Source organism: Mytilus californianus, unplaced genomic scaffold, assembly GCF_021869535.1.
Source record: "Mytilus californianus isolate M0D057914Y unplaced genomic scaffold, xbMytCali1.0.p SCAF_1, whole genome shotgun sequence".
NCBI classification, from domain to species: domain Eukaryota; kingdom Metazoa; phylum Mollusca; class Bivalvia; order Mytilida; family Mytilidae; genus Mytilus; species Mytilus californianus.
The window spans coordinates 134,725,407-134,753,342 of NW_026262581.1; the positions used below are offsets into that span (position 1 = coordinate 134,725,407).

The 27,936-nt window shown below is 31.9% G+C and overlaps 1 protein-coding gene across 1 annotated transcript in view; it reads right to left on the reverse strand.

Annotated features, from left to right (window-relative positions):
• The window catches only part of LOC127735530 (allatostatin-A receptor-like), a 42,758-nt gene extending 17,376 nt beyond the window's left edge, over positions 1-25,382 (reverse strand). The window contains exons 1-2 of the mRNA XM_052245725.1: positions 24,643-25,382; positions 2,973-3,094 (exon numbers count right to left, since the gene is read on the reverse strand). Of these exons, the coding sequence (XP_052101685.1) occupies positions 2,973-3,094; positions 24,643-24,915 (395 nt within the window). The 5' untranslated portion in view covers positions 24,916-25,382. The remainder of the gene's footprint in view (positions 1-2,972; positions 3,095-24,642) is intronic.
• Between the last annotated feature and the right edge of the window lie 2,554 nt (positions 25,383-27,936).

Consider the following 27,936-nt stretch of genomic DNA (forward strand, 5'->3'; position numbering starts at 1 on the left):
ACACAAAATAGTACTTTGGTTCTAAAAAATAAATTGACATTAGTAAATATTTCATAATTGTAATATAACGTGAGTAATACCACGTTTTAGTGACTATTAGGGGAATAAAGTCTGTTAATGGGTTGGACAATTAAAATTGTGTCAGTTAAGAGTTATTTAGCCACGACAATAGTTTTGCTACCTTTATAATTTCCCATTAAAAAAGTTAAGAATGAGATGTACTTGAGTAAATAAAAATGACAATACGGTGCAACAGTATCCTTGTAGTAAGGCCATTTTTATTTTGACTTTCTTTGCTATTTATTGAAAGGTGTGTCACTGTAATATAGCGTGATATGGATTGGTTGCTGGAATATGCATGAAATTATTATTAACGTTTTCAATCAGCCTTGATTTTTGTGTCTGTTCAAAGAAGCAGTTTCAAAAATCCGACTGAAAGTGTCTGTCTTATACAAAACTGGGTACATATAAAGTGTTGTCGTTCTCATATGGACATGATATTTGCCACTGGACGTTAAACTCTAATTCGTCAGCATCATCCAATTGGTTCTTTTGTTTTATTACTTAATCATATGTTGTTTACAAAACATTCTAAAGAAGTAAATGGAAAGAAGCGAATGCAGCTACATTTGATTATCTTAAGTTTTAATTCATTTTATTCCGTTTAGTTCCTTTCTATATATACATAAGTGCAGAGGAGAACTGCAGTTGTGCGCTTGTAAAATTCTAGCATTTGTCACCAATTTGAGTACATCGCAATCCGTTACTGTTTCAACCACCCCCTCCCCCTGAAATTTTGTTTTGTTTGCACTTTACCAATATTTACTGAGCTATCAGATTCAGCGGTTGACAGGAGGCCAATGTTTATCGGACTCCAGTCTCAAATAACATATAAAGTGATATACAGTAAAAAAATTGCAAAGCATCTATATAGACATCTTCGCTAGCCAAGGGTTACGATCCACTTCCCTCCTCTTCAGCCAAGGGTTACGATCCACTTCCCTCCTCTCCAGGAGAGGAGGGAAGTGGATCGTAACCCTTGGCTAGCGAAGATGCTATATAGATATCGTTGTCTATACTATTAATTTAAAAATAAGGAGATGTGGAATAAATGCCAAAATTGTTTTAACAATCATCTTGGAGGGTCTAAATAGTAAAAAGGGGTGTTTCAGGCCTGTATTCTTAAACAATTGTTATTTTTTTTTCTCTTTTTTAGCAATGCATCACTCTCTACTGTCCTTATCTATTATTCTATATTCTGCGTCTCCATCCAGATTCTCGTGTATACCATGAGGGTCCGGATTGGGGGTGTTGTTTATTTCTGTATTCTTTAAATTGTCATGTCACTTTTCTCTACATTTTATTTATTTTTCTCATTATTCTTTCTCTATTCTTTAAATTTTAGCATCCCAATATATTTTACTTACTGATGTTTAGTTACATTACGACGTTTATCTCTGATATAAAAAGCAGATGTGGTATGATTGCCAATGAGACAACTCTCCACAAGAGACAAAAATGACACAGAAATTAACAACTATAGGTCACCGTACGGCCTTCAACAATGAGCAAAGCCCATACCGCATAGTCAGCTATGAAAGGCCCCGAAATGACAATGTAAAACAATTCAAACGAGAAAACTAACGGACTTATTTATATATAAAAAAAAAATGAACGAAAAACAAATATGTAACACATAAACAAACGACAACCACTGATTTACAGGCTCCTGACTTGGGACAGGCACAAACATACATAATGTGGCGGGGTTAAACATGTTAGCGGGATCCCAACCCTCCCCTAACCTGGGACGGTGGTATAACAGTACAACATAAGAACGAACTATAAAAATGATGTATATACTGGTTACCAATGTAGATGACAAATTGGTGTCATTCATAACAACGAAACAGAATTCACATGATATATGCGACCATTCTTGAATGAAATTAATATAACTTTAATATTACACTTTTCGAAACCTTTTTTATCAATTTCCAATTTCCATTGTCTAAATTTATGTTTCATTGTTCATGTGTTGTTTCTGTATATTTTAGCCACTCGTCTTGAGCCTACCCATTTGATCCGATAACTCCCCATAATGCATTCAAATTATATTTTCATTGCCATTCATAACTCTTAACAGACCAAATAACAGACCGGGTTTTATACATCCAACCCATTAACAGACCAGGTTTTTAATAAAAATTGATTAATATCACCAAAATACAGATTTTCGTGTAGATTTTTCACACAATGATATTAATATGGTTAACAAACATAATGCCTGTCTTTTTTCGATGTTCAAAATATTGCATGCAAGTAATTTCAGCCAAGTTGTCATTTTGTGTACATTTTGTGCGTGTAAAATGAGTATAAATTTATTGATGAGTAACCCGCCTTTTCATTTTATTGATTGTTTATCGAAGCTAGAAAAAAAATAATTACACCACTGGATTCAGTATATTGAATTGTTTTGTCAGACATGAATAATTTTTATGATAAAAATATATTTAAAAAGTTATACAATGAAACATACTGAACTTGCAAGTATTTTCTCGATAACACCTGATTAACAGACTTTAGCCAACCCAATTAACAGACCAACCGCCGATATAGCCGCATACTCAATATAGATTAACCGACCAATCTCTCGGTTAGCCGAGTGTCGGCCGTGATAAATGGGATATTTGTAATTTCAAGTAGGTAATAATATATCTTTTAAGCCTTGGATATTAACTGTTAAAATTAACGATAAATGGAAAGTAGAATATAACCAAAACAAGGTATGGAAACTTACAGAAGAAGTACGCAGATATAGAAGGAAAACTATTTCTTGTAACTTTTGTATATTGAGAGCGAAAAGGAAACGCCATGATACGATATGTTTAATGATACAAGTAAAAAAGGTAGATCAACGTAATGGTTTTGTAAAATTGACCATCTCTAGCTAATATATGTAAAACTGTTACCTCTCAATGCTCATAACGGTTAATGTCATCACAGAACATATCATGGAAACGTTTTGTATATAGGCAACAAAGGTACAAAGGAAATCACCCATTCTCCATGTGTAGGAGTACAATCCTGCAGCCTATAATAAAACAAATCGTCACATTAGAGACTCAAGATATATATCATTGCAAAATAAACCAATTAGAGAAGTAACACAATCCGTCTAGACAATTGTTTTTCTCTTTAATTAGTACACATATATAACTAGAATGTATAATATCATTTGATTGATATACTACGAAAACCAACATGTCTTTTTATGCGGAATATATTTCCCCAGTGCCTCCAGTGAAAGCAGCATAACTCATCAGGAAAAGTGGACATACATATTGTTTACATTTTGTCATGTCAAGCGTCTTATGGCTTACTATGTGATATGGGTTTTGCTAAATTTTATCATGTTTATGCCGATATTTTACACCTCGCTACCGTCGCTCGTGGTAAAATATTTAGCATCAAGGGCCAATCCGTGGTAAAATCAGTATAACTTCAAGCCCCCATGAATTATTTCTTAAATAAATAGGTCTGGTTTTAATTTAAGCTAGCATGTGAATCAGACTTATTGTATTATAATATACTTACATTAAGATATAATCGAAATATTTGAATAACACGTGCATGCAGCAGTAATGTATTTTTTAATTTGATTTCATAATAATGACAAGAAAATGAGATAAAGTAAATTATTGTCTTCAATTAAGAAAAGGTGAACTTGTATAGTACTTAAGAATAAATTATTACTATTAAAAGTTGTGTAACAGTATATTACTGATAATGAAGTGTAATGTTATTAAACTATGTTTTGGGTATTCAGCGGTACCGCCTACATTGCTTAATGTTTAATTATAAACACATAATTCATAAACAAGAAAAAAAAAGTTCAGATTCACTGAAATACTTGCTAACTTAACATTCTGACAGAAAGTTTTGATGATTTCTGGATTATTAATTATAAAACAAGATGTTGATAAAATGATTACATACTGATGCTTTAACCTGATCCTACAATACGGATTTCTTCCTTTGAAACATCAATAACCTGTAATTACTTTGGACAGGCACTGATTTTTCTCCTTCGATTTATTGGCTAATGATTATGGATCTTCAATTATACAGGAAAGACAAGGTGGACAAATTAAATCTGCTGCTCTGATCATACAATGCACGAAAGAATAAAACAATTTTAAATGATTTTATCAGATTTAACATTTGTAGTTCTACTTTGTGTGCTTGATTTCTTTAATTGTTTTTCAATTGATATAATATGTTTTCGTAAAAACCTTGTTTTTTTAATCTTAATTCGTACAAGTTATTTTCTGTAAATTTTTCATGTAATCTAATATGAACTATAAACTTTTAAAAGAATATTTCTATTTCGAGAAAGATACTATAGAATGTGATAACAGTTATAAGTATTTAGGTTTAAATTTTATATTTAGTGGACTTTTTAAGCAAGGAAAGGTTGAATCATACAAAAAATCTATTTTAATGCATGACAGTGAAATTGCAGGTATGTTCAAAACTAGCTCTGCAGCATGCCAGAAAGAAAATGAATATTTATTACAGTACATTTATATTAATGATTTTTTTAGATAAATCCAATTCAAGATATATGAAGTATACTTTGTGTGTAAACAAAAAGTCCTCTAACTTAGCTGTGCAAGGAGAACTTGGTAGATTCCGTTTATATTTTTCAGTGGTATTATCATGGTGAAATATTGGTTTAGAATAAAAAATATGAAGGATGGTTTACTGTATTATACCTTATGTGTAACATGTTAACTAATAATATTGAATGCTGGTATTCATCCATACATTATATTTTTAAAAAGCTGAATATTCAAAATTTAGAGGTAAAGCAAAACTTTTTTATAAAGTCAGTTAAGAAATACTTTGTAATAGTTTTTTATAAATTTTGGAACACGAACAAAACAGATACAAAAAGTACTAAATAAGATACTTATTTTAAACTAAAAACTTGTTTTTCTAAAGAAATTTATCTAACTTTAAATAATTTTCGATTGAGAAGTGCCATATGTAAAATCAGAATCAGTGCCCATGATCTCAAAATAGAAAGAGACAGGTATAAAACTTTATATATAGATAGAGATCAAAGGCTTTGTAAGAAATGTACCCTAATTTGGTTGAAGATGAACAACATTTTATTACTAGTTGTCCAGCATACAATGATGATAGGGAGATATTATTACTTTTTCAGACCTCTCAAATGAGGCAAAATTTGTTTGGCTATTTACTAATGAAAATTTGTCTTTTCTAAAATATTTAGGGAATTATGTTATTAAATGTCTAGATGTAAGACGAAACGTAAATTAATATACGTAATGACGATGATTATTGTAATGATTTTATGGTTCTGGTCCTGCCCGGAATTAAATGTACATGAAGAAATATATGTAGTTCTATCATGTCTATATCTATATGAACTTTTAATATTTCAGTTTTTCTGTTACAAATCACAATATATTGTTTTGTGTGTATACATGTCATGCTACCCATCAAGGGCCCTTGATTGGATAATAAATATTCTTATTCTTATTCTCTTATGAACTATAGACATTGTCTGTATGGAGACTATCAAAGTTGTATGAAGTTCAAAATCATACTGTTGCACCGAGACTGAAGAGCTTGTTTAAACTCGACCTTTTTATTTATCAAATTTTCATAACATATAGAGTGGGTGACGCATATTCGCCGCAAAATTCGTTCATTTCCACCTACATCCGACCTACATTCGAATATTTGAAACTTTTTATATAGGTTTCAGAAAGTTTACTATATGAAAAAAATGTTTGATAAAGGAATTCTTTTCAAAACATTGGTTGAATGTCTTAAAAATGAACGCAAACTCAAGAGGAAATCAAGTTGTTCTTGTACCATGGGGGACACATTTTCGCCGCAATGTATGATATGACCATCCTCATTATCCTTGTATAGTATAAAAACAATTGTTTGCAATTACATGAATTAGCTTGAGAGATCATTCCTATACGATTTTTTTAACAAATATTTACTTTATGACTGCTCATGCCTGCCATATAAATCTTACATAATTGCCAAAATCGTTCAAAAAACACCTGCGTATTTCTTTATATGTGCGAATAACATTGGAAATGGGATAAAGAGGAATATCAACAGTTCGAACATTACAAACAGCGTTTAGCATCTATTTAGGCAAGTATTGGGTAAAGGCACCCGAAATTTACAGAAAAATTGCAAAAACGGCGAAAATGTGTCCACGGCGAATAGGCGCCACCCACTCTACTATGCTATTTGGATAATGATAAAAAATATTATAACAACTTGTAACAAACAAATGTTGTTCATAATGAAAACCTGACCATTTAAAATTAAGCTGTTAGTGTTAGTCTCCATACCTATGGAAAGTAAACATTTTTGACTCAGATTTTGTCACAAAAGTTACACCAGAAAGGGAAGCGTTCCCAAAAATTATTCGCCTATACAGAAAATCCTTAATTAAAAGATATGTTTTTCGACGTTGAGGCTCTATAAATATGTAAATTGGCAATGTTTCCATCGAATTTATCACATGAGTAAGTTACATTAGATCAACACCAAAATGACATAAAACAAGAATGTGTCCATAGTACACGGATGCCCAACTCGCACTATCATTTTCTATGTTCATTGGACCGTGAAATTGGGGTCAAAACTCTAATTTGGCATTAAAATTAAAAAGATCATATCATAGGGAACATGTGTACAAAGTTTCAAGTTGATTGGACTTCAACTTCATCAAAAACTACCTTGACCAAAAACTTTAACCTGAAGCGGGAAGGACGGACGGACGGACGAACGGACGAACGGACGCACAGACCGAAAAACAATATGCTCCTAGGTTGGGCATAAAAATCTCGGTGTAATAAACGTCTCTTGTGATTATATATAGCTTTAGAAATGTTCATTTCTTAATGTATACATAAATAAGTTCAACTGAATTACTTATGGAGTTGAAATTTATAGTGTTCGTAATCAAATTACAAGTTAGGATGAGTGACCTCTGTATAATAACAGTGCCAGTTTTGCCACTAATTTTCACTAATTAACATTGACTAACTCCGTCATATTTGTCAGTAATTTATTTGAAGTTTGCCTGATTTGTAGTCAAAATGAACCGAAAACGAGGAAATGTTGTCTTCTCTTTAATATAACCAATAGGATCAATGATAACTTGATATGTTTCTATCCCTCTTCAATTGTTTTTATTGGTAAAATAAATAATCTTTGTACCACCGATGTATCAAGGAAACTGCTCTAAAGTAATTTTTCTACTAATTCAGAATATCGCATTTCAACCTTATTACCAACACAACTTAACGGTCTGGATTTTTCGAGCAGAGAAGAAGGTTTAAATAATAAGAATGGTCATTAAGTTAATAGAATTCCCCTTTTTACGTTCGTTCTTGACATCATCCAAAATTAATTTTTCTGCCTGTGTAAGATTTTGTTACAAAGTTAAATCCGAATGCAACGTCATACATTCTTCTTATTGCCAAAACACAAAAAGTACCAAGTCCTACATATACGATAAAGAAACATCGCAAGTAAATCTTATTATTTATTATGTCAACCTGGATTGTATGATGTACAAGGACATCCATTTGCTTGTTTCAATCGTTTATATAGCAATATTCGGATACTTTAATTGCAGTAAATTGTAACGAACTTGCTTATGGTAAAGGAAACTTGTTAAATAAATATGAAAACATAAATCCAGGTATACATTGTCTTTAATATTAGAAACCAGCCTTCTATCATTTCAGCATGTGAGTGAATAGGGTGTATCTTGATTTCAACTTACAATATCATATGCTGGAATGCCAAGATGCAGTTGATAAGTTGATTAGCGATAGCTCCAGGTGTGTTAACAAGACAAGACTACCATTACAGAAATCTGATACTTGCTGCACTCCAACTAAACATCAGACTATCCTTGTTTATGTGATAAGAAATAGTTTATACCCATAGATCTAAAAGATAATAAAACTGCGACTGGTGCAGTTTGAGTAACTTGCCTCTATATTTGAAAAAAAAATATTGATTGATGCAATCTTTATAGGGGAAAATAGTTTTACCCAGCCACATGTTGATGTGCCTCTCCAACGTCAAAGATCTTGTTAGTCTCTCTTAAATTTATTCACAACGTTTGTTGACAGATCTTGTAAGTCTCTGTTAAATTTATTCACGACTTTTGATGACACAATCTGATAGACTCCGTTAACGTTTAGAAAGAAGCAATGCAAATATTATGTAATGTTTCTCCCCATCTATTCATCATTAGCTCCGCTTTACAACATGTTACCAGTACTTTTTATATCAAATGATTGTCATAAATATATTAGTGTTGTAAAATATGAAACTGCTGCAGTGTTAATTCTTAAATATTGGAATTTTAAATATATATTTCATTTGCCATATTGCAACTTTTCAAAGCTTTCAATTTCTTCCCATTTTCTGATACGAAATTTTAGAAATCATATTTTGAAATGCACTTTTTAAACGTTCAGAATAGAATCTTGATTTTCGTATGATCCTCTTAAGCTAACTTTGACTGTATTATGCTATATAGTAGACCACTTTTTTTGCACTACAGAGAAACAAGGACTGTTATAAAATGAAATAAAGGTTTTTTCAAGAAAAAAGAGGCCTGAATGAAACAGCTAAATCCATCAACGTTTAACTTTTCCTGGGGTAACTGCAACCTTATTCTCAGAACAAGATTGAAGGGTTGATTTTTCTAAACGTTCAGAAAGAATTATAGCTTATCAGTTCAAACTAATTTGAAGATCTGCTAGGAACACCGTAGTAACAACATATGATCTGCATATGGAGTATATTTCTCTTAGTTGATACGATATTCCAGGGCTTGTGTTTCAAATCAGGATTTCCTTGATAGAAGGCTGCTGCTCACAAGGAAGCTATTAAACCAATAGTTCCAAGTGGTGAAGTTGAAATCATCCCTTCGAAAATCTATCAGACGCCATAATGAGTTGGTTGACCATTCTATAATTTTTGTTTCACAGGTGACGACGGATCTTTTCCAATCGTCGTAACCACAATCCCGTCCTCGTTTTCCCCGAATATGACTTACTGAATTAGACTTATCACCTGGTTTGTACTTACATGAGCAACACGACGGGTGCCATATGTGGAGCAGGATATGCTTCCCCTTCCAGAGCACCTGAGACCACCCCGTTTTTCAGTGGGGTTCGTGTTGCTCAATCTTTAGTTTTCAACCTTGTGTTTTGTATACTGTTGTTTGTCTTTTGGTATTTTTCTTTTTTTGCCATGGCGTTGTCAGTCAATTTTCGACTTACGAGTTTGAATGTCAATTTGGCATCTTTCACGTCTCTTCTGAAAACCACGACCCTCATTTGGACTTACAAAGATTTCGGAATTCCAATCAAATACTAAATGTAACATTTTACTTTCCTAGAGAAAAAGACCATTACCATTTCATGTTGTGTCACAATATGTACCAAGCGTGAAAATCACGGAGAAATTTACAGGTTTTCATTTCTTTTTTTAATTGAACATAAAGTCAATGATTTCTTTATGTCTAAATACAGGATGAAGTTGTGTTGAAGATGTATAGAATAAATATCAACAGAAACTTTATATCTGTTATAACAGTTCGTTTATGTGATGTCATTCGTTGGTAATAAACTGTTCTCATGTGTATGTATTACTGATTCTATTGTCCTTCAATTGTACTACTGACGAATCATATAAAGTAAAATTGGCACTTAATTTATTTTATGAACATGGAGGCAGCAAAAGTATTAGCTTGTTGTTTTAGTTGATTGAAATTGGTCAATACAAAATAACAAGAATATAAAGCAATATGATTGCCATTAGACAGCAATAAACAAAAATCAAATGACATGGATGTAAGCAACTAAAGGTCACCGCACGACCTTCAATAGTGATCAAAACTCATACCTTTAATAAGAAAATTATAAACAAAAAAAAACAAATATAACAGACTGCAACCAACGACAACCACTGAATTACAAGCTCTGACTTGTGACGAGCACATATATAATATGGCGGGGTTTAACAGGTTTATGAACGCTCCCCCTCCCCCAACCTTGGACAGAGATGTTACAACACAATATAAAAGCAAACAGTAAAAATCAGTCGGAAATGTAGAAATGGTTTGAATCATCAGATTGGCATGAACCACACAAAAATAATTTAGACGAAAGGCACGTTGTACTGATATAAAAGGGTGACAAAAGGCTTCCTTTTTTATAGCTGTTATAATAACTACGATAACGAAAAAAATATATATATAATTAAACCATCAATACCTTCATTGTCAAAACAGGTAACTGTTATCACAAAGCAGTCATTAAAAATACATGGAAAAAAATCTCGACTGCTTTAAAAAATTACTTTTTGAAGAAAAAAAAGTTTCCTATTTTGTATAAGTGTATCTGGTGGTTAATGGGTTTTGTAATATCTTGTATTTCATGTGGGTGTTATCAAGTCAACTGTGTTTTGGCACCATACTTTTCCTGAATACTTAGGAAATTATCAGAGGCAATATTTACGACTTATGAAAGTGGCAATTATAACCATGATTCTAAACTGAAAGCCATATATTATCTAATATGATTTGGTTTTAGTAAAGCGTGAATGATAGATTTGAAATACTTTTAATATATCCCCTGAGAATATTGACTCTAAAGGTAAGCTGACTTTAAATAGAGTAAATTGATAATATGAATAACACAATTGCCAAGAGTCACATTATTAGCTTGGAATATTCTAGTACCTTTACATTAAAATTTTCATTGTTTTTTAACAGTTATGTAATTTAAACACATGCTGACACCTGTAAATTCTTTGTTTTATGGAACACCAGAACGGTAACAATTCCTTAAACAACTTTAACTATATAGCAATACAATGGGTGATCTGATCCCAAGCAAAAATACTGTTCAATCTCAATATGTCATAGTTTCCAATTTTGGAAAGTGCAATCCATACCCGTGCACACTTGACTTGGAATTCACAGCAAAGCTTGGATACCCCTTTATCCCCTTGCATCATTCACAAAAGAAAAAATGAGAAAATTACAAATTCGTCGTTTTCTTCTTTGGTTTCAACATAAAAATGTACGATGAAAATGTCCCGTATTTATACTGGATACCTAGACATAGATCACAGTCTACAATTGTGCAATAATAACATAACTTTTGATTTTTGTTCCTACACTTTACACTGCTATTCCTCATGCACAAATGATAAATCAACCAGATCGTCTCATAAATCAGAGATTTTTCTACAAAAATGGGAATCGTAGATACAAATTCTTTATTTAAGGTCGTGACTTTGTGAAGAACCACACTGATTCCAACAAAAAGTACACTGAAGATAATATCTTTAAAAAGATGGATTGTCTAATCGACAACATCTTTGTTGATTTCGTGGATTGATATTTCAACAGACAGTCGGTATTCCAATGGGAACTTATTTTCCACCCTACTGATCGACTTATTATTGTACTCATATTAAGCAAATACTTACAGAACCTTCTCAAAGACATAAAGAAAACGAATCTTGAAATGTCACTTTCAGATCTCTTGTCACTCAATAACCCATATTTCAGCGATTGCTCTCATATATCCAAGTGAACTTGAGGTTAAGGATACTAGAAAGTCTGCTTCATATTTTGATTTTTTCCTCGATATTGACACAGATGTACGACTTTTCAATAGTTAGCTTCCCATTTCTTATCAATAACATACTTTCTGCTCATCGTATTGCGCTAACATCTCAATTAATAGGTTACGCTCGTGCATTTTAAAACTATAAGGACATTGTTTACAGAGGTGTGCTTCTTAAAAAATAAACTGAGGAAGAAGAAGTGAAATCGATACTACATAATTTTACAGTCACCATCACGAATTGATTGACTGATAGAATGTGTACTTGTCTCAACTCAGTAGGGCATGTCTTCACGGACAGTCACCATCACGAATTGATTGACTGATAGAATGTGTACTTGTCTCAACTCAGTAGGGCATGTCTTCACGGACAGTCACCATCACGAATTGATTGACTGATAGAATGTGTACTTGTCTCAACTCAGTAGGGCATGTCTTCACGGACAGTCACCATCACGAATTGATTGACTGATAGAATGTGTACTTGTCTCAACTCAGTAGGGCATGTCTTCACGGACAGTCACCATCACGAATTGATTGACTGATAGAATGTGTACTTGTCTCAGTAGGGCATGTCTTCACGGACAGTCACCATCACGAATTGATTGACTGATAGAATGTGTACTTGTTTCAGTAGGGAATGTCTTCACGGACAGTCACCATCACGAATTGATTGACTGATAGAATGTGTACTTGTCTCAGTAGGGAATGTCTTCACGGACAGTCACCATCACGAATTGATTGACTGATAGAATGTGTACTTGTCTCAGTAGGGAATGTCTTCACGGACAGTCACCATCACGAATTGATTGACTGATAGAATGTGTACTTGTCTCAGTAGGGCATGTCTTCACGGACAGTCACCATCACGAATTGATTGACTGATAGAATGTGTACTTGTCTCAGTAGGGAATGTCTTCACGGACAGTCACCATCACGAATTGATTGACTGATAGAATGTGTACTTGTCTCAGTAGGGAATGTCTTCACGGACAGTCACCATCACGAATTGATTGACTGATAGAATGTGTACTTGTCTCAGTAGGGAATGTCTTCACGGACAGTCACCATCACGAATTGATTGACTGATAGAATGTGTACTTGTCTCAGTAGGGAATGTCTTCACGGACAGTCACCATCACGAATTGATTGACTGATAGAATGTGTACTTGTCTCAGTAGGGCATGTCTTCACGGACAGTCACCATCACGAATTGATTGACTGATAGAATGTGTACTTGTCTCAGTAGGGAATGTCTTCACGGTTTTAGGTATAGTCGTATGATCTGTATTGTTATAGATTATGTCCTATTCCCGATTGTGACATTTTGATTGAGTATAGATTCGGATGGCGGGTGATGTATGCAGAACGTTTAAACCCGCTGCATTTGTATTCACCTGTCCTTAGTCAGGAGCCTGTTGTTCAGTGGTTGTCGTTTGTTGATGTGATGTATTAGTGTTTCACGTTTCTCGTTTTTTATATAGATTAGACCGTTTATTTTCCTGTTTGAATTGTTTTACACTAGTCATTTTGGGGCCCTTTATAGCATGCTGTTCGGTTTGAGCCAAGGCTCCGTGTTGAAGGCCGTACTTTGACCTGTAATTGTTAACTTTTTATACATTGTGACTTGGGTGGAGAATTGTCTCATTGGCACTCATACCACATCTTCTAATTTCTATATAGCAGTAGACGCTTTACCTTGTCGACGAACCCGGCGACGCTCCTTCGCTTTTTCATGCGATTCCCTGATTTAGTCTGTTACCTGTGCTTGAGGTATATTACGAAGCCAGATTTCGGTTCCTACCCAGATAGAGAATGCTCAATTAGAATATAAAAAAGTATTAACAAATATACCGAACTCCAAGGTAAATTCAAAAAGGGAGAAGTTCATAAAAACTGACGAAATCAAATGTTAGACCAAATCAACCAACGGAACGAATGGAAAACAGCTGTGATATGCCTGTATATCTGAGTTAAAGACAAATGTAAACATGTAAACAAACGAAGAAATATGAAGTCTACTGACATACTTATATCTATTTTAACGCTTCATTAATATCTATTATAAATGTTTAATACAAATTGATGTTTAATTGGTGAATTCGAGAAGACTATTAACGCAGATCTCTAGTCGAGTAAAACACATTAATTTGCAATATTTTCGAAACTATAGTGTATGTTTTCAATAACAAATGAAGTATTCAACTGTTATATAAAATGAAATAGACTGGAATGAGTTACTTCGTTTTGTTCGCTTTTTTCAATGAAAATGTATTGCAGGAAACATATAAATGGTCATTTCGTAATGCCATCATGTCTTTTGTAGTATGAATCTTCGTTTTGTTTACTTTGAGATTGTACGAAATGACCAGATTAGATACTACACAAAACGATGTTTCTGAAGATTATTCATCAATAGCTTTCAGAATAAAATAATTCATCTAGAAAATAAATTATTATAAAAAAAAAGGTTTAAGCCAAGAAGTCGTTCTTCAGTTGTCTCGTAGTTCAGTTGTCTCGTTTGGATGTTTTTGCTTGGTCAGCTATATGATAAATGAAGAGGTATAGAACAAAGGTAAGAAGGATATTATTTTTTTCATTACACGGAAGCTCATTTGTTAAAATAAAGAGCCCAAATTCATGTTACATTCTAAATCACTTAAAAGGCACGTTTTATTCTAGACTTTGTTCATCTGACTAGAAATGTACGATCTTTCTAAAAAGTCAAACAGTATACAGAGTAAGGCCAATTTCCCCTTTATTTCTTTCACTCACAGGGTCAAAAGCTAAAAGTTGACAAATCCTACATCAAATAGAATATTAAGGAGACAATAACATATACTAAGAATATTAATTGCTTCACAGTTTCCATAAGATTCAAATGTTATTCAGCTCTTCTTGATGCTGTTGAAGGCATATTGATGGAAATTGCAAATCTTACATGGTTTTGTCAAATTTTGCATCGAATGACAAATGGCATCGCTAATCATAATAGATGTATTTCTACTCGAAAGACAATACAAAGATTAATCTTTAAATAGAATTTTGATTTTGATTGACGATGTCCTTTTACAGTTTTGGGATAAATACTCAAAATTTGCCAAAATCTGACAAAATTGCGATTTAGGGCTTTCGTCAGGCGTTTATAATTTGATGACCTGTTTATAATAAATCATAATATTGTAAAGTACACACATTGGGCTGTGATACTTATGAAAAGAAAAGATTGAAAGAACTATGGATAATGGCCTAGGTGTGAAACAAATTCAAGGAAACTGAATCTACTATTTTGCATAGTCAGGCAGTTTCGATCAAAATAAAAAAAAAAAAAAAAATCAAAGAGAAGTATGTTATAACCGCATCTAACCTTTAATAATATTCAACCTGTAATACTCATTATCAAAATGGATAGTTCAAATTTTGATGATTTACCAAATTTCAAAATATAAAGAGTATTAGAAGTTGTAGAATTAACTCGAATACATAAAGAGGGGGGTGGGTACAATGTGACCGATGTCACGCACCATTTTTTAAAAAGCATACTAAAGAAAATGGTTATTAAAAGTGGAGGAAATATTGGCTGGCTAATCAACCGGAAATCGATCTTGGAAAATTCTGATTGGTTGAGAAGTAAAATGTGGTAAATATCGCCATTTCCTATTTAGAAAATAAAACCTCTAGCATACCCTACTATGATATTTCCTATTAAGAAGGGGAAAACAAAACCTCTAGCATACCCTACTATAATATTTCCTATTTAGAAGGGGAAAATAAAACCTCTAGCATACCCTACTATAATATTTCCTTTTTAGAAGGGGAAAATAGAACCTCTAGCATACCCTACTATAATATTTCCTATTTAGAAGGGGAAAATAAAACCTCTAGCATACCCTACTATAATATTTCTTATTTAGAAGGGGAAAATAAAACCTCTAGCATACCTTCTATAATATTTCTTATTTAGAAGGGGAAAATAAAACCTCTAGCATACCCTACTATAATATTTCCTCTGTTTTCACTCATTTAAGGTAATCAATCATTGTATAAACGATTAAATGATACATTATACGCACCGCTCTTGTCCCTAATCTATTTGTATAGATATTTGTTAATTAGGATATTTGATTCCGAAGGGGAATTTAAGACAACCCAAATCGTTAAATTAATTTTTCGGACTGGGATATCTGGAATATATCTACAGGCATTAGATTCTAGTCTCAAACTGATAATCATATGATACATAATAAGATTTGAGAATTTTATCAATATTGACTGATACTCGTATTTACGAAAGATGATAAATGTTATCTCTAAAACATCCTTGTAGCTCAATAGTTTAATAACATGTCTAAAAACCAGAGAACTGTATTGACTCATACAACTATTTAATTGATGATATTAAGTTATCGAAACACATATTAACAGAATTTGAAAATATAAGTAGTTTAAAAGGAAGTAAAAATGGAACGACTTTCGCTACCGAAGTAGATATATTTTCTGGTGACCTGTAAATTAGAATAGAAAACTGAACAACATGTTATCTATTGGTGTAAATTAAGGAAAACAGTTCAGCGAATACAAATTACGGTGTGTTAAAATTATGCAACTGTTGTTTTTAATTCATACAACCCCTTTGATTAAAAAAGATGCAGGACTATAGATATATTATCATTTCAAATGTAGGACTATAGATATAGTATTATTTCTGATGCAGGACTATAGATATAGTATTATTTCTGATGCAGGACTATAGATATAGTATTATGTCAGATGTAGGACTATAGATATAGTATTATTTTTGATGTAGGACTATAGATATAGTATTATTTCAAATGTAGGACTATAGATATAGTATTATTTCTGATGTAGGACTATAGATATAGTATTATTTCTGATGCAGGACTATAGATATAGTATTATTTCAGATGTAGGACTATAGATATAGTATTATTTCTGATGCAGGACTATAGATATAGTATTATTTCAGACACAGGGCTATAGATATAGTATTATTTCAGATGTAGGACTAGATAAAGGCAACAGTAGTATACCGCTGTTCGAAATTCATAAATCGATTGAGAAAAAAACAAATCCGGGTTACAAACTAAAACTGAGGGAAACACATTAAATATAAGAGGAGAACTACGACACAACAGAAACACAACATTAAAATGTAACACACACAGAAACGAACTATAATAAAACAATGGCCATTTTCCTGACTTGGTACAGGACATTTTAAGAAAAAAATGGTGGGTTGAACCTGGTTTTGTGGCTAGCCAAACCTCCCGCTTTTATGGCAATGTTAAATATAACATTAAAATGACAACAATACATGACAGGACTACAATACAAATAAATGGGAGAACATATAGGACAGAGAAACATACGAATAATAGCTGACAAAAGGTACCAGGTTTAAAATTTAATACACAAGACGCGCGTTTCGTCCACACAAGACTAACCAGTGACGCTCAGTTCGAAAGCCAAAACAAGAACAAAGCTGAAGAACATTGAGGACCAAAAGTTTAAAAAAGTTGTGCCAAATACGGCTTAGGTTATATATCTGGGATAAGAAAATTCTTAGTATTTAGAATAATTCATACTTTTGCAAACAGTAAATTTATAAAAAAAAATGACTATATAATAGGTATACATGATAACACCGAAGTGGTGACTAACTACAGAATAAAAACGGATACATAAAACAACATAAACCAGCACATAAAAATTCACAGCCGAGTTAGCCAAAGAGATCAACGCAAAAAAAAAGGTGACGTCACATTTGAATTTCCGAAATTTCCCAAAATTGGATAGAATTAGGATAGAATTCAAGATTTGGTTTAAAAAACTCATATAACATTTATTAATAACAATGAAAATTACAATACTAATTAATATAAAATGTGGTAGTAATTAGATAATTAATAGTATTATCTATCTACGTCGGTGTTTCTTTTAAATCAAACTGTAAACCAAATATATCGTATAAATTTAGTTGACCCAAACTAAAATCTAATTAATGAACTGGGTGATTAATTATATTTACCATAACACACGAATACAACAGAAAAAAATAAGATTAACAACTACAAACGATAAGACATTTGACAAAATCCGATGAGAATAACAAATAAAACATGAATTTTGATAGAAAAGTACCGTGACACGTCTTATAGCAATGCGAATTCACACTCAGCAAAACAGTCACAATCGGGAATAAGTCATGTTCGGTAATTAAAAGATCAGACGACGTAATGTCAAACCACAATCTAACACGTGGTAAAAATGTCCTTAGTTAGTTTGGACAAAGACACTTCATATGGATCGACCAATTCGTGATGGTGTCCGTAAAATTTACGGTGTGTCATTTTTAATCTGTCCTCCTCATAACTTTGTTGGGACAGTTTCTGCGTTAGGAGCACACTCCTGTATATGAAGTCCGTATAGTGTGAACATGCACGAACATAACGTATCAACTGAGATATGTAAACACCATACGAAGAGGCAGAGCGTATGTTACTGCTGAGAAATGGGAAATTGATAATTGGGGAGTTGAAATCGTCCCGTTTATCATAGATTTTCGTGTGAAGTCGTCCATCTGTGTTAATATTGAGGAAAAGATCAAGGTATGAAGCAGTCCTTACTAGAGATATAGTATTATTTCTGATGTAGGACTATAGATATAGTATTATTTCAGATGCAGGACTATATATATAGTATTATTTCAGATGTAGGACTATAGATATAGTATTATTTCAGATGTAGGACTATGGATATAGTATTATTTCAGATGTAGGACTATAGATATAGTATTATTTCTGATGTAGGACTATATATATAGTATTATTTCAGATTTAATACTATAGACATAGTATTATTTCAGATGTAGGACTATAGATATAGTATTATTTCACATTTAGGACTATAGATATAGTATTATTTCAGATGTAGGACTATAGATATAGTATTATTTCTGATGTAGGACTATAGATATAGTATTATTTCTGAAGTAGGACCATAGATATAGTATTATTTCAGATGTAGGCAAACACCATGCTCAGCTGAAGATTTATGATTCGACCTTTTTCAGCAGAATTTCTGTTTGTATTCTAGTTGCAGATTGTAAAACAAGTTTTTGTAATACAAATTTCGTGAGGACAAACAAATAAAAAAAAAAATAGGTTATTATGGATTTCACATTTCCACATACTATTTTTCAAATTTATTATTACAGATTAGATACTTGATGTAGATTAGAAAAAAATATGTAATAACAAATTCTACATTTAATACAACGAATTCGTAAACAAAAGAACGATAGAAAGGGGCAATCTAAAACTAGCAGTCGAAGAAGAAGAATTAAAACCATAACTAAAGATTAAGGAACATGAACTCCGCCAACTTCAGGATGACCTTAGTATCTCCGGAATTAACCACAGCTCCTGCTTTACTAGTAACACCCGTCGTGTTGTACTCATGGTGGAATTCGTTGATAAAAAAATATCCGGTGATTAGGCACAAAGTAGCAGATTGGTCTCTTATCTAACCTCGGCAAATGTATAAACCATTTAACTTACCCTGGCCGAAAATGAAAATTTGATATAAAAGAAAGCTAGTTTTTTTACCGGACAATGGATAACAGAATATACCGTTACCGATACAAACAACTTATATATTGAAAATAATAAACTACAGCAAATTCAACATGAACCGTCATAAAGAATTGGAATTTATTTTTGACAAATGTTTTTTCTTTCTTCTCCGCTATTATTTTGGACTTAAATAAGCACAGGGATTTATCTTAATATCCAAATCATTGATAAGGAGAAAAATGAAGCTATATATAATATATATTTATATATGTAAAACATCAACAACAACAACAAAAAAACACTTTCTTAGACGATATCAAATTCTGATTTTACAAATACAAAGGTGATAGGCGGGTAGACATCAACGCAGTTTAAGCTTTACTGGAAATGATTTTTCACTATCAAATATTTTTCTTCTTGAATAAGAGAAGTTTTTATATATTTTATTGTAGCTATTAAGACTAAACTTGATGAATTTCTTTGTTAAAAACTTCCCACAACTCTTATGATCATGTCAATGGTATTGAATACAAAATGTCTTCTTTTTAATATTTGGTTTTTTTTTTAAATTCACAATTACTTTTCTTAATTAATTTCCGTAAACACTTTTACTTTTTATTGAACGCATCTCATTCGTAAAAACGTTTAGCGGATTGCCATCCTTCAGTTGGCCATTTCCCATTAAGCCAACATTAATATTGATTCTTTAGAAATGTAAAAGACTACAAACTCTGTGTATTAGATGGAAATAGTTCAAAGAACAATACAATGTCAAAATATTTCAGTGAACACTGTTACTTAACGCGTTTTCTTTGAAGCTTTGGAAATGAAGGAAACAAAAATGAAAGAAGAAAGAAAAACCACGCAGACGATAAGTTCTATTTCACTTACGTCATTAACACGCCTTTTATCGGAAATAAAAAGCCATGTATACTTCGAACAAAATATTACTACGTTATTTCAAATTGAAAGAGGTATCATGGCCACTTTTGTGTTTGTTTCAATCATTGAGTCAATACCTATACCGAAAGATGACGAGATCTATTGGAATTAAGGAAGAAGCATCATATTTGATCTTTTTATCAGTTTTACAGATATCTTTAAAACCGAAATGCTTTAACCAAATTATCGCTAATGAAAACCATATTTATTGAATAGATAAATTAATAAGAAGACAGATAAATAAATAAAAAGAAAGATAAATAAATAAATAAATAAAAAGACAAATAAATAAATAAAAACATATTTGAATTAATCAATAATAAGAAAAAAATGAATCCAAGATGGCAATGCAAAATCCTATTCGTAGAAGAACCGACAACACTAAGCATGACCAAAAGAATATAAAGATGAAAAGACAGACAACAGTCCAGAAACACTACATAGAAATCTGAAACAGAATGAGCAGCACAAACCCCGCCAAAAACAGAACTGAACAGAAGATCATCGACAGGGTAAGCTTATCCTACTCCATTTGTGGCACCCTCGTGTTTAGATCTGGTGTTAAGGTAAAGTTACATTAAATTGATCATGTCACAGCTGCGGTATGTAAACCTGAACTGAAAATTTAGTAAAATACATTTATTTCTTTTTATTTTCTGAAATATTAATGAATGAATTCTTTCAAAATAGGTGAACATTTGTATATAGAAAGCACATAAAGTTGGCGAAAACCGTTCTTTAATTTATCAAAAAATCTCTAAAAGCAATACCTAGATTTTTCATCATAATTAACATGTTGTTCATTCATAAATTTCAGTTTGATGACTATAAAAATAATCATAGGGTCGTCGCTTTCGTTTTTGATGTATTAACCAATCTGTTATCTAGAAGGTAGTAAAACACGCCAAAAATTAACGTTTTACTGTTTATTACGCGACGACATTGCGCTTATTTCGACGTTTTGTGGTATTGTTTAACCTAGATAACCACTTTGGTGTATAGTCTTTGACCCTGTTATTATTTTACATTATTAACACGAAAATTTATGTATCATCGACATATCAATTTTTAAGAAAAATCTTTACATTGGTAAATGGAGATTACAAAACAAATTAAAGAACATTTTCGCCGTTTTGTTGTACATTCTATACAAATGTACATTTATTTTTCAGAAAATAAAAGTAATAAATGCATCGGTTTTTTTTCGATTTTCAGTTATAGTTTACTAATTTCTGTGACATAGACCATTCACTGTATCTTTTACCTAAATTTCCATTGTCATCTTAGACGCAGATATGTTACGACTAACATAGTCATATTATATTATGTTACATGGTTTTGTAAAACAAATGACATTGAAATAAGACAATGAGAGAATACAGTGTTATACTATAAGGATAGAATTTTGATTTTGATGACTTATATGCTTTGGTATCTTTCGCCTCTCTTTTATATACTGTATATCTATTAGATTTGGTGTCTTGCTTAATTCTGTCGAAATTGCAGTTTTCAGCAATTTATACTCATGTTTATATAATTAGATTTGACGCTGTCTGTACCTCAATCTTAACACATGCAGTCACAATATCGTCAAGATTACTAAACATTCCAAAGCATGAGTACGGTATCGACAATTTCAATTTGATACATTTTGATGGCGTTTCTCTTACATGTAACAATGCATCAAACCATATTTACAGGAAAGTCGCAATCTCATGTAAATTCTAAATTGAATTCTCTCAAACTGCCATGGGAAAATCCAGAAACAGTATGTTCCCTCGAGATATATTTTTGATATACATACATCTCAAAAGTAAGAACATAGACCTGTTATCATTTTCCATAATTTCGATATGTTGTATATTACTTAACGAAAAAATTGAATTATATAAAAGATTGTTATTTAGATTATTGGTAGCAAAGACATATCAAATGTTGCTACTATAAATTATCCGTTTTTCTCAAGCAATAGTGCAAAATATCACAACCACAACATAACTTTAAAAGTTGACTGCTAAAAAAGACGGTCACCCAAGTAGTTCAGCTATTCGGCAGTAAAACCTTTGCTAAAGTAGGGCGTCCATTTTAGTGCGCGGGATGTATAAATACACAGTCATGTCAGGTCGAAAAAGGGACATTTTAAAAATCCGATACCCGATGCCTCGTATTAAAGGGGTATGGTGTCATGCTCTCTACATGTTAATGAACTCTTGCAACAACACTCTTATGGGTCCGTAGGGGGCCTGTTGCAAGGTAATGTTTCTGCCCTATCCAATATCCCCTCATTTCTAGTGGCATTTCAAATTTCTCACTTTCATCCCTGAAGAACCTATCTTTATCTGAATTGTTAATTTGTTATCGTCATGAATATTTTATCACTGGACATTAAGCGAGCAAATTTAAATCACAGCCACAACATGAAGTGCAGAAATAAAAAATAAATATTAATATATAATTTAGGATTCATTTCATGACTTATAGTATAATTTAGGATTTTTTAATGACTATTTGTAAAATTTTTGGTTATGTCATGACTATTTGTAAAATTTCGGATTGATGTCAGGACTTTTTGTATAATTTTAGGTGTATGTCATGACTTACTGTACAATTTAGGATTAAAGTCATGACTTATTTAGGATTGATGTCACGACTTATTGTACAATTTTGGGTTGATGTCATTACTTACTGTACAATTTTGGTTGATGTCTCGACTTTATTGTACAATTTAGGTTTAAAGTCATGATTTATGTAGGATTGATGTCACGACTTATTGTACAATTTAAGTTTAAAGTCATGACTTATTTACAATGGATGTCACGACTTTTTGTACAATTTTGGGTTGATGTTATGACTTATTGTACAATTTTGGGTTGATGTCATGAGTTATTGTACAATTTTGGGTTGATGTCATGACTCATGGTACAATTTAGGATTGATGTCACGACTTATTTAGGATTAATGTCATGACTTATTGTACAATTTGTTGTTAAAGTCATGCCTAATTGCACAATTTAGGATTAATATATGATGAATTATTGTACTATTTAGGATCTATGTCACGAATTTTTGTACAATTAAGGATGAGTGTCATAACTAATTACTAAATGTTAAGGAGATACACACAATGATAATGTTAAGGAGATGCATATGATAATGTTAAGGAGATACATATGATAATGTTATGGAGGTACACGTAATGATAATGTTTCTCCTGAATTTGACATTTTCACCTGTTTAACTGTCGATCGAAATTTAGTTATGGTTGAAAATGTAATTTTTTATCTTTTTTTTTTTATATCAATTCGATTCGCAAAATAAAAATAAAACTATGTGTTTTATAGATTGTAGTTTTGAGTCTTCCTTAGACATTTATTGTATGTGATTACACTGTCAAATTAAGCAGTTATGTTGTTAAAAACTCAAAATTCATACATAAAGCTGCTATACTGTTCATTTTATCGACATTGAAAGACATCTTAAAAATGGTCCTTACGTGAACTTAATCCCGGGGAAATTAAATTACCTCTTTACGCAGATAAACGCACTAAAACAAAGGACAATAAGACATCGGCCATTAAATTTTATGGTGAAAGTGTTGGTAAATGTTTTTTTTTTAATTCTGAAAAAATCTTTTTCATACCACGCAATATCAAATGATCTATTTTTTTTTATAAAAACCTTAACATTAAATCTAATGGACAAAAACTCTTTAACAGATTTTTTCCTTCTCTTTGATCAAACATTTTTTTCTCAGCCCACCCCCTTTTTTCCCTCAGAGTAAGTCAAATCATAGATGTATACATCTATTGTCATTTTAACTAAATGAGGAAATATTTCTTTTTTTTAACAAAACTTTGCTCCATTCCACATTTCTTTCAAAAATTTAACGAAAGAGTAAATTTATCGTAGATAGCGGAGTCGTGCGAATCGAAATGATGTAACTTTTCAAAAAGGATAGTCAGTAGTTTTCAATTCTTTTGTGACTTTACAATTATACAACAAGGTAACGAGTTCGTTAAATGTAAATCAAACAAAGCAAAATGACAAAGTCCCGCATGTCAACGGTCCAAATGTTTGAACAGTGCATAATAATCCTCTAGCAACACCAAGAGGACTTGAAAGAGTTTAAACTCATATTGTGTCTACTAAATTTTGTGCGGAGATTATCTATACAGCTGTGGTGATCCAACATAATGTCGCTTATTTTAAATGTATATTCTAATAATTTTCAGTGATTGCTGACTTTAAATGTTTTTGTTTATTTGTTCGTTTGTTGTTGTTTTTATTGTGAATTTGAGTTATTTGTTTGTTGTTATATTCATGTCAATCTTACAATTACTTTTATTCACATTTCTGTAACAACAAAATAAACTTACCTTGACAGGGACACAAACTAGCACAAGTAACAGATCAGCACAAGCCAAACTTAAAAGGAACCAGTTAGTAATACTTCTCATCCGAGGAAAGTTAGCGATGGCGAAAACAACCAGAAGGTTTCCAATCAGACCAACTAGTCCAGTTATAGCATAGAAGGTTACTACAGGTATGAACTCCTTCAGTGGTAAGTGGCTGATTGCTTCTTCATAATCATAAGTGTAATTATAGAAAGTATAGTTATAATCATAGTCATCGTCATCGTAGTAGTCCATGGTGCCGTGTCTTCTGAATTCTCTCTAAGTATGTGTTACATAATATATACTTGTTCCCTCATTATAAATCTGTCAATCCTGGAACTCCCGGTAAGATCACATTAGAATTTAATATCTACTTTTAAGTTTGTTTCGAGACATCGAATTCATTATCACTTATCTTGACAGAGCATGTATGTACTGTTTATTTTTTTCTCAAAATTGAATTGACAGAAAGTAGCATTCGGAGTTAGATAAGATTTCCAGAAGTAGTAAAACTTCCAAACACAGAGCAGCTTTGTTACATCAAGGACGACCCCTACAGCGATGTCATCAGTGAGGTCACATCACCGCCCCTGACAGCTCGTTAACATCCAGTTCCTACTACTGTTTTACCTTATCGTGTGACAATCATTTTTCTGATAAGCTAACGTATGGGAAACCATATCGACCAATAGTACGGCTCCTGTGCAGTACAGAAATATATATTGTTTGTAAATCGTTATTATTATCTGAAAAAATAGGTGGAGAAATATTCTGTTATAGATTTTTGATATAAAGATGAATTATAACTTATTTCTCTTCTAATCTCGATGTCGTCATTTTGATATTTCTGTTGATAAAGATAATAAAATTTAGAACTTTAAATTATATCCGTTGTGTGTTCCTCCTTTTTTGAGAATATTCTGACTTTTATCATAACTTTTTGATATAAATCATAGGAGGTTCTTAGTATTTTTGTAATAATACCACGTGCTTCCCTAGTGATAGGAATCTTTTTATCTTTCAGCGACAGATTGTTTATTTTAACTATGATTCAATTATTTCTCTACTCCACATTTCTTCAGTTTATAATTATTTATTTAAAAATCTTTTTCTGTTCTTAGATTATCAGTCTGTGTTGCTTTTATTTTACTTTTATTTTAATTATTATTCTTAGTTACTTCAGTTACTAAACAGTTACACGGCATGAAAGTTGAACTAGATCGGCTTTCATTTTAATGTTTTATGGAGTTATTCAGTTGAAAATAACTTGTCAACACTATGCAGTGATTAAAATGCTAACTGAGTTGCAGTGGTTTTTTCTCTGACAATTTCAATGACTTTTTAAAAGATGGTATGTAGATAAACGTATGGTGCATATTTCAGTACGTACGACACGTTTTCATTAGGTACACTCGAGCTGAGTACTATATAGGGTTATGCATACTGCGACGTCTCCGTGTATCTTTAAGAACGATAATTCTCTTTTTTGTTTCCTTCAAATGGGATCCTCGTGAGTTCTATAAAAACGGCTGGGTGATGAGTAATGATGTAACCACTGTCACTACAATAATGCGACATTTTGACCAAACGTGTTTGAAAAACTTTTAGTCGCATAAGAATTGTCTTGTTTGTGCATTGTGTATAGTTTTGGTGCTTCTATATTCCGATTTTACCACTCTCCCCCACCCCAATAAAAGGTGAATTGTTTTTAACGCATTTCGTTCGAAAATAACCAGACTTGGTCAAATGTTTGAAACTTAAGCCACAACCACCTCTTGCGAGGTTGTGATATAAAAGACATAATATTCTTCCAAGGTTTGAAACTTATTGGCAATAATTTCAAAATTTGAAATTAAAAGGCATAAACTTTTTTCAGGGTTTTACTTTAGTCAAATAGTCATTAACACAAGTAAGATTTCAGTTCAATTTGAGTTGTTCATTGTAATTTGACGTTTTTCTTGGGTTTTTGGTGTTGTGTTTTTTGTTGCTATTATTGATTAAAGGGTGTATAATAAGTTTTTTTTACGCGCGTTCTTATTACCATCTTTTGAATGGTGACTTTGCAATAAACATTTTTGCAAAAAGCAATTAATTTCATATAGTTAATGCTAACTGCGACGTATCTTAAAGAACGATATTTCTCTTTTTTTTCATTTCCTTCAAATGGAATCTTCTCATTAGTTCTATCGAAAAAAACTGCATGGGTGAAGAGTAATGACGTAACTACAGTTGCTACAATAACGCGACATTTTGACCAAACGTGTTTGGGAAAACTTCGTATTTGGAATTATACGAAATCAGAATCAAGATAGAATTTGGAAAACTTTTAGTCGCATGATAATTTCCCTGTTTGTGTATTGTGTTTGAAACTTAACATCTTGTGAGGTTGTGATATAAGAGTCACGCGGGACTATGTCTTTTCAGGTTTGAAACTTTTTGGCAATACATGCTCTCAAAATTTGAAATTAAAAGCCATAATTTGAAATAACTATAGTCAAATATTCGTAAAAACAAGTACGATTTCAGTTCAGTTTGAGTTGTTCATCTCATTTGGCATTCTTTTTGGGGTTTTTTTTCTATATATTTATATGATTTAAAGGGTTATAATACGATGTTTTTCTCGCAAATTTTATTACGATCTTTTGGATGGTGACTTTGCAATAATTGTTTTGCAAAAAAACAATCCATTACATTGAAAGCCTACCTCATCAACATATTATATTCTGCCTCACCCTATTATAGCATATGATATTGAAATCAGACGTTTGATAACAAAAAAGAAAATGATCTTAAAGTTTGTTAGACGAAGCTGCATTTCAAATAATACACGTGAAAACAAATTCAAAATGCAGAAAACAAACTAATAAGCCATCTTTTCTTGATAACATTATCATTTGATAGATTATCAGGTTGAGCTTTTTCTTGTATATTCTTAATATGAAATTCATATTTCATGTAATTTTATGCTTGTTTGTTGATTTATTAGATTAGAAACAAAAACCAAAAAATGTCTAGGTATGTAGTTTACCAGTTAATCCGACAAGAAAAGTATTCAGCATTTTAATTTTATTAATATCATGCTTGAATAAAGTTTAATTTAATTACGTGAACTCCATTGAAAAAAACACACTTTTATTTTCTGACCATACACGTCATCTTAAATGTTAAAAGGAGAAATAAATGTGTTGTAAAAAGAAAATTTCCAGATTTATTGCTTTCGATCTTTGGAATGAACCAGCTTGGGTTATAGTTTATTAAAACATTTATAAACGTGCA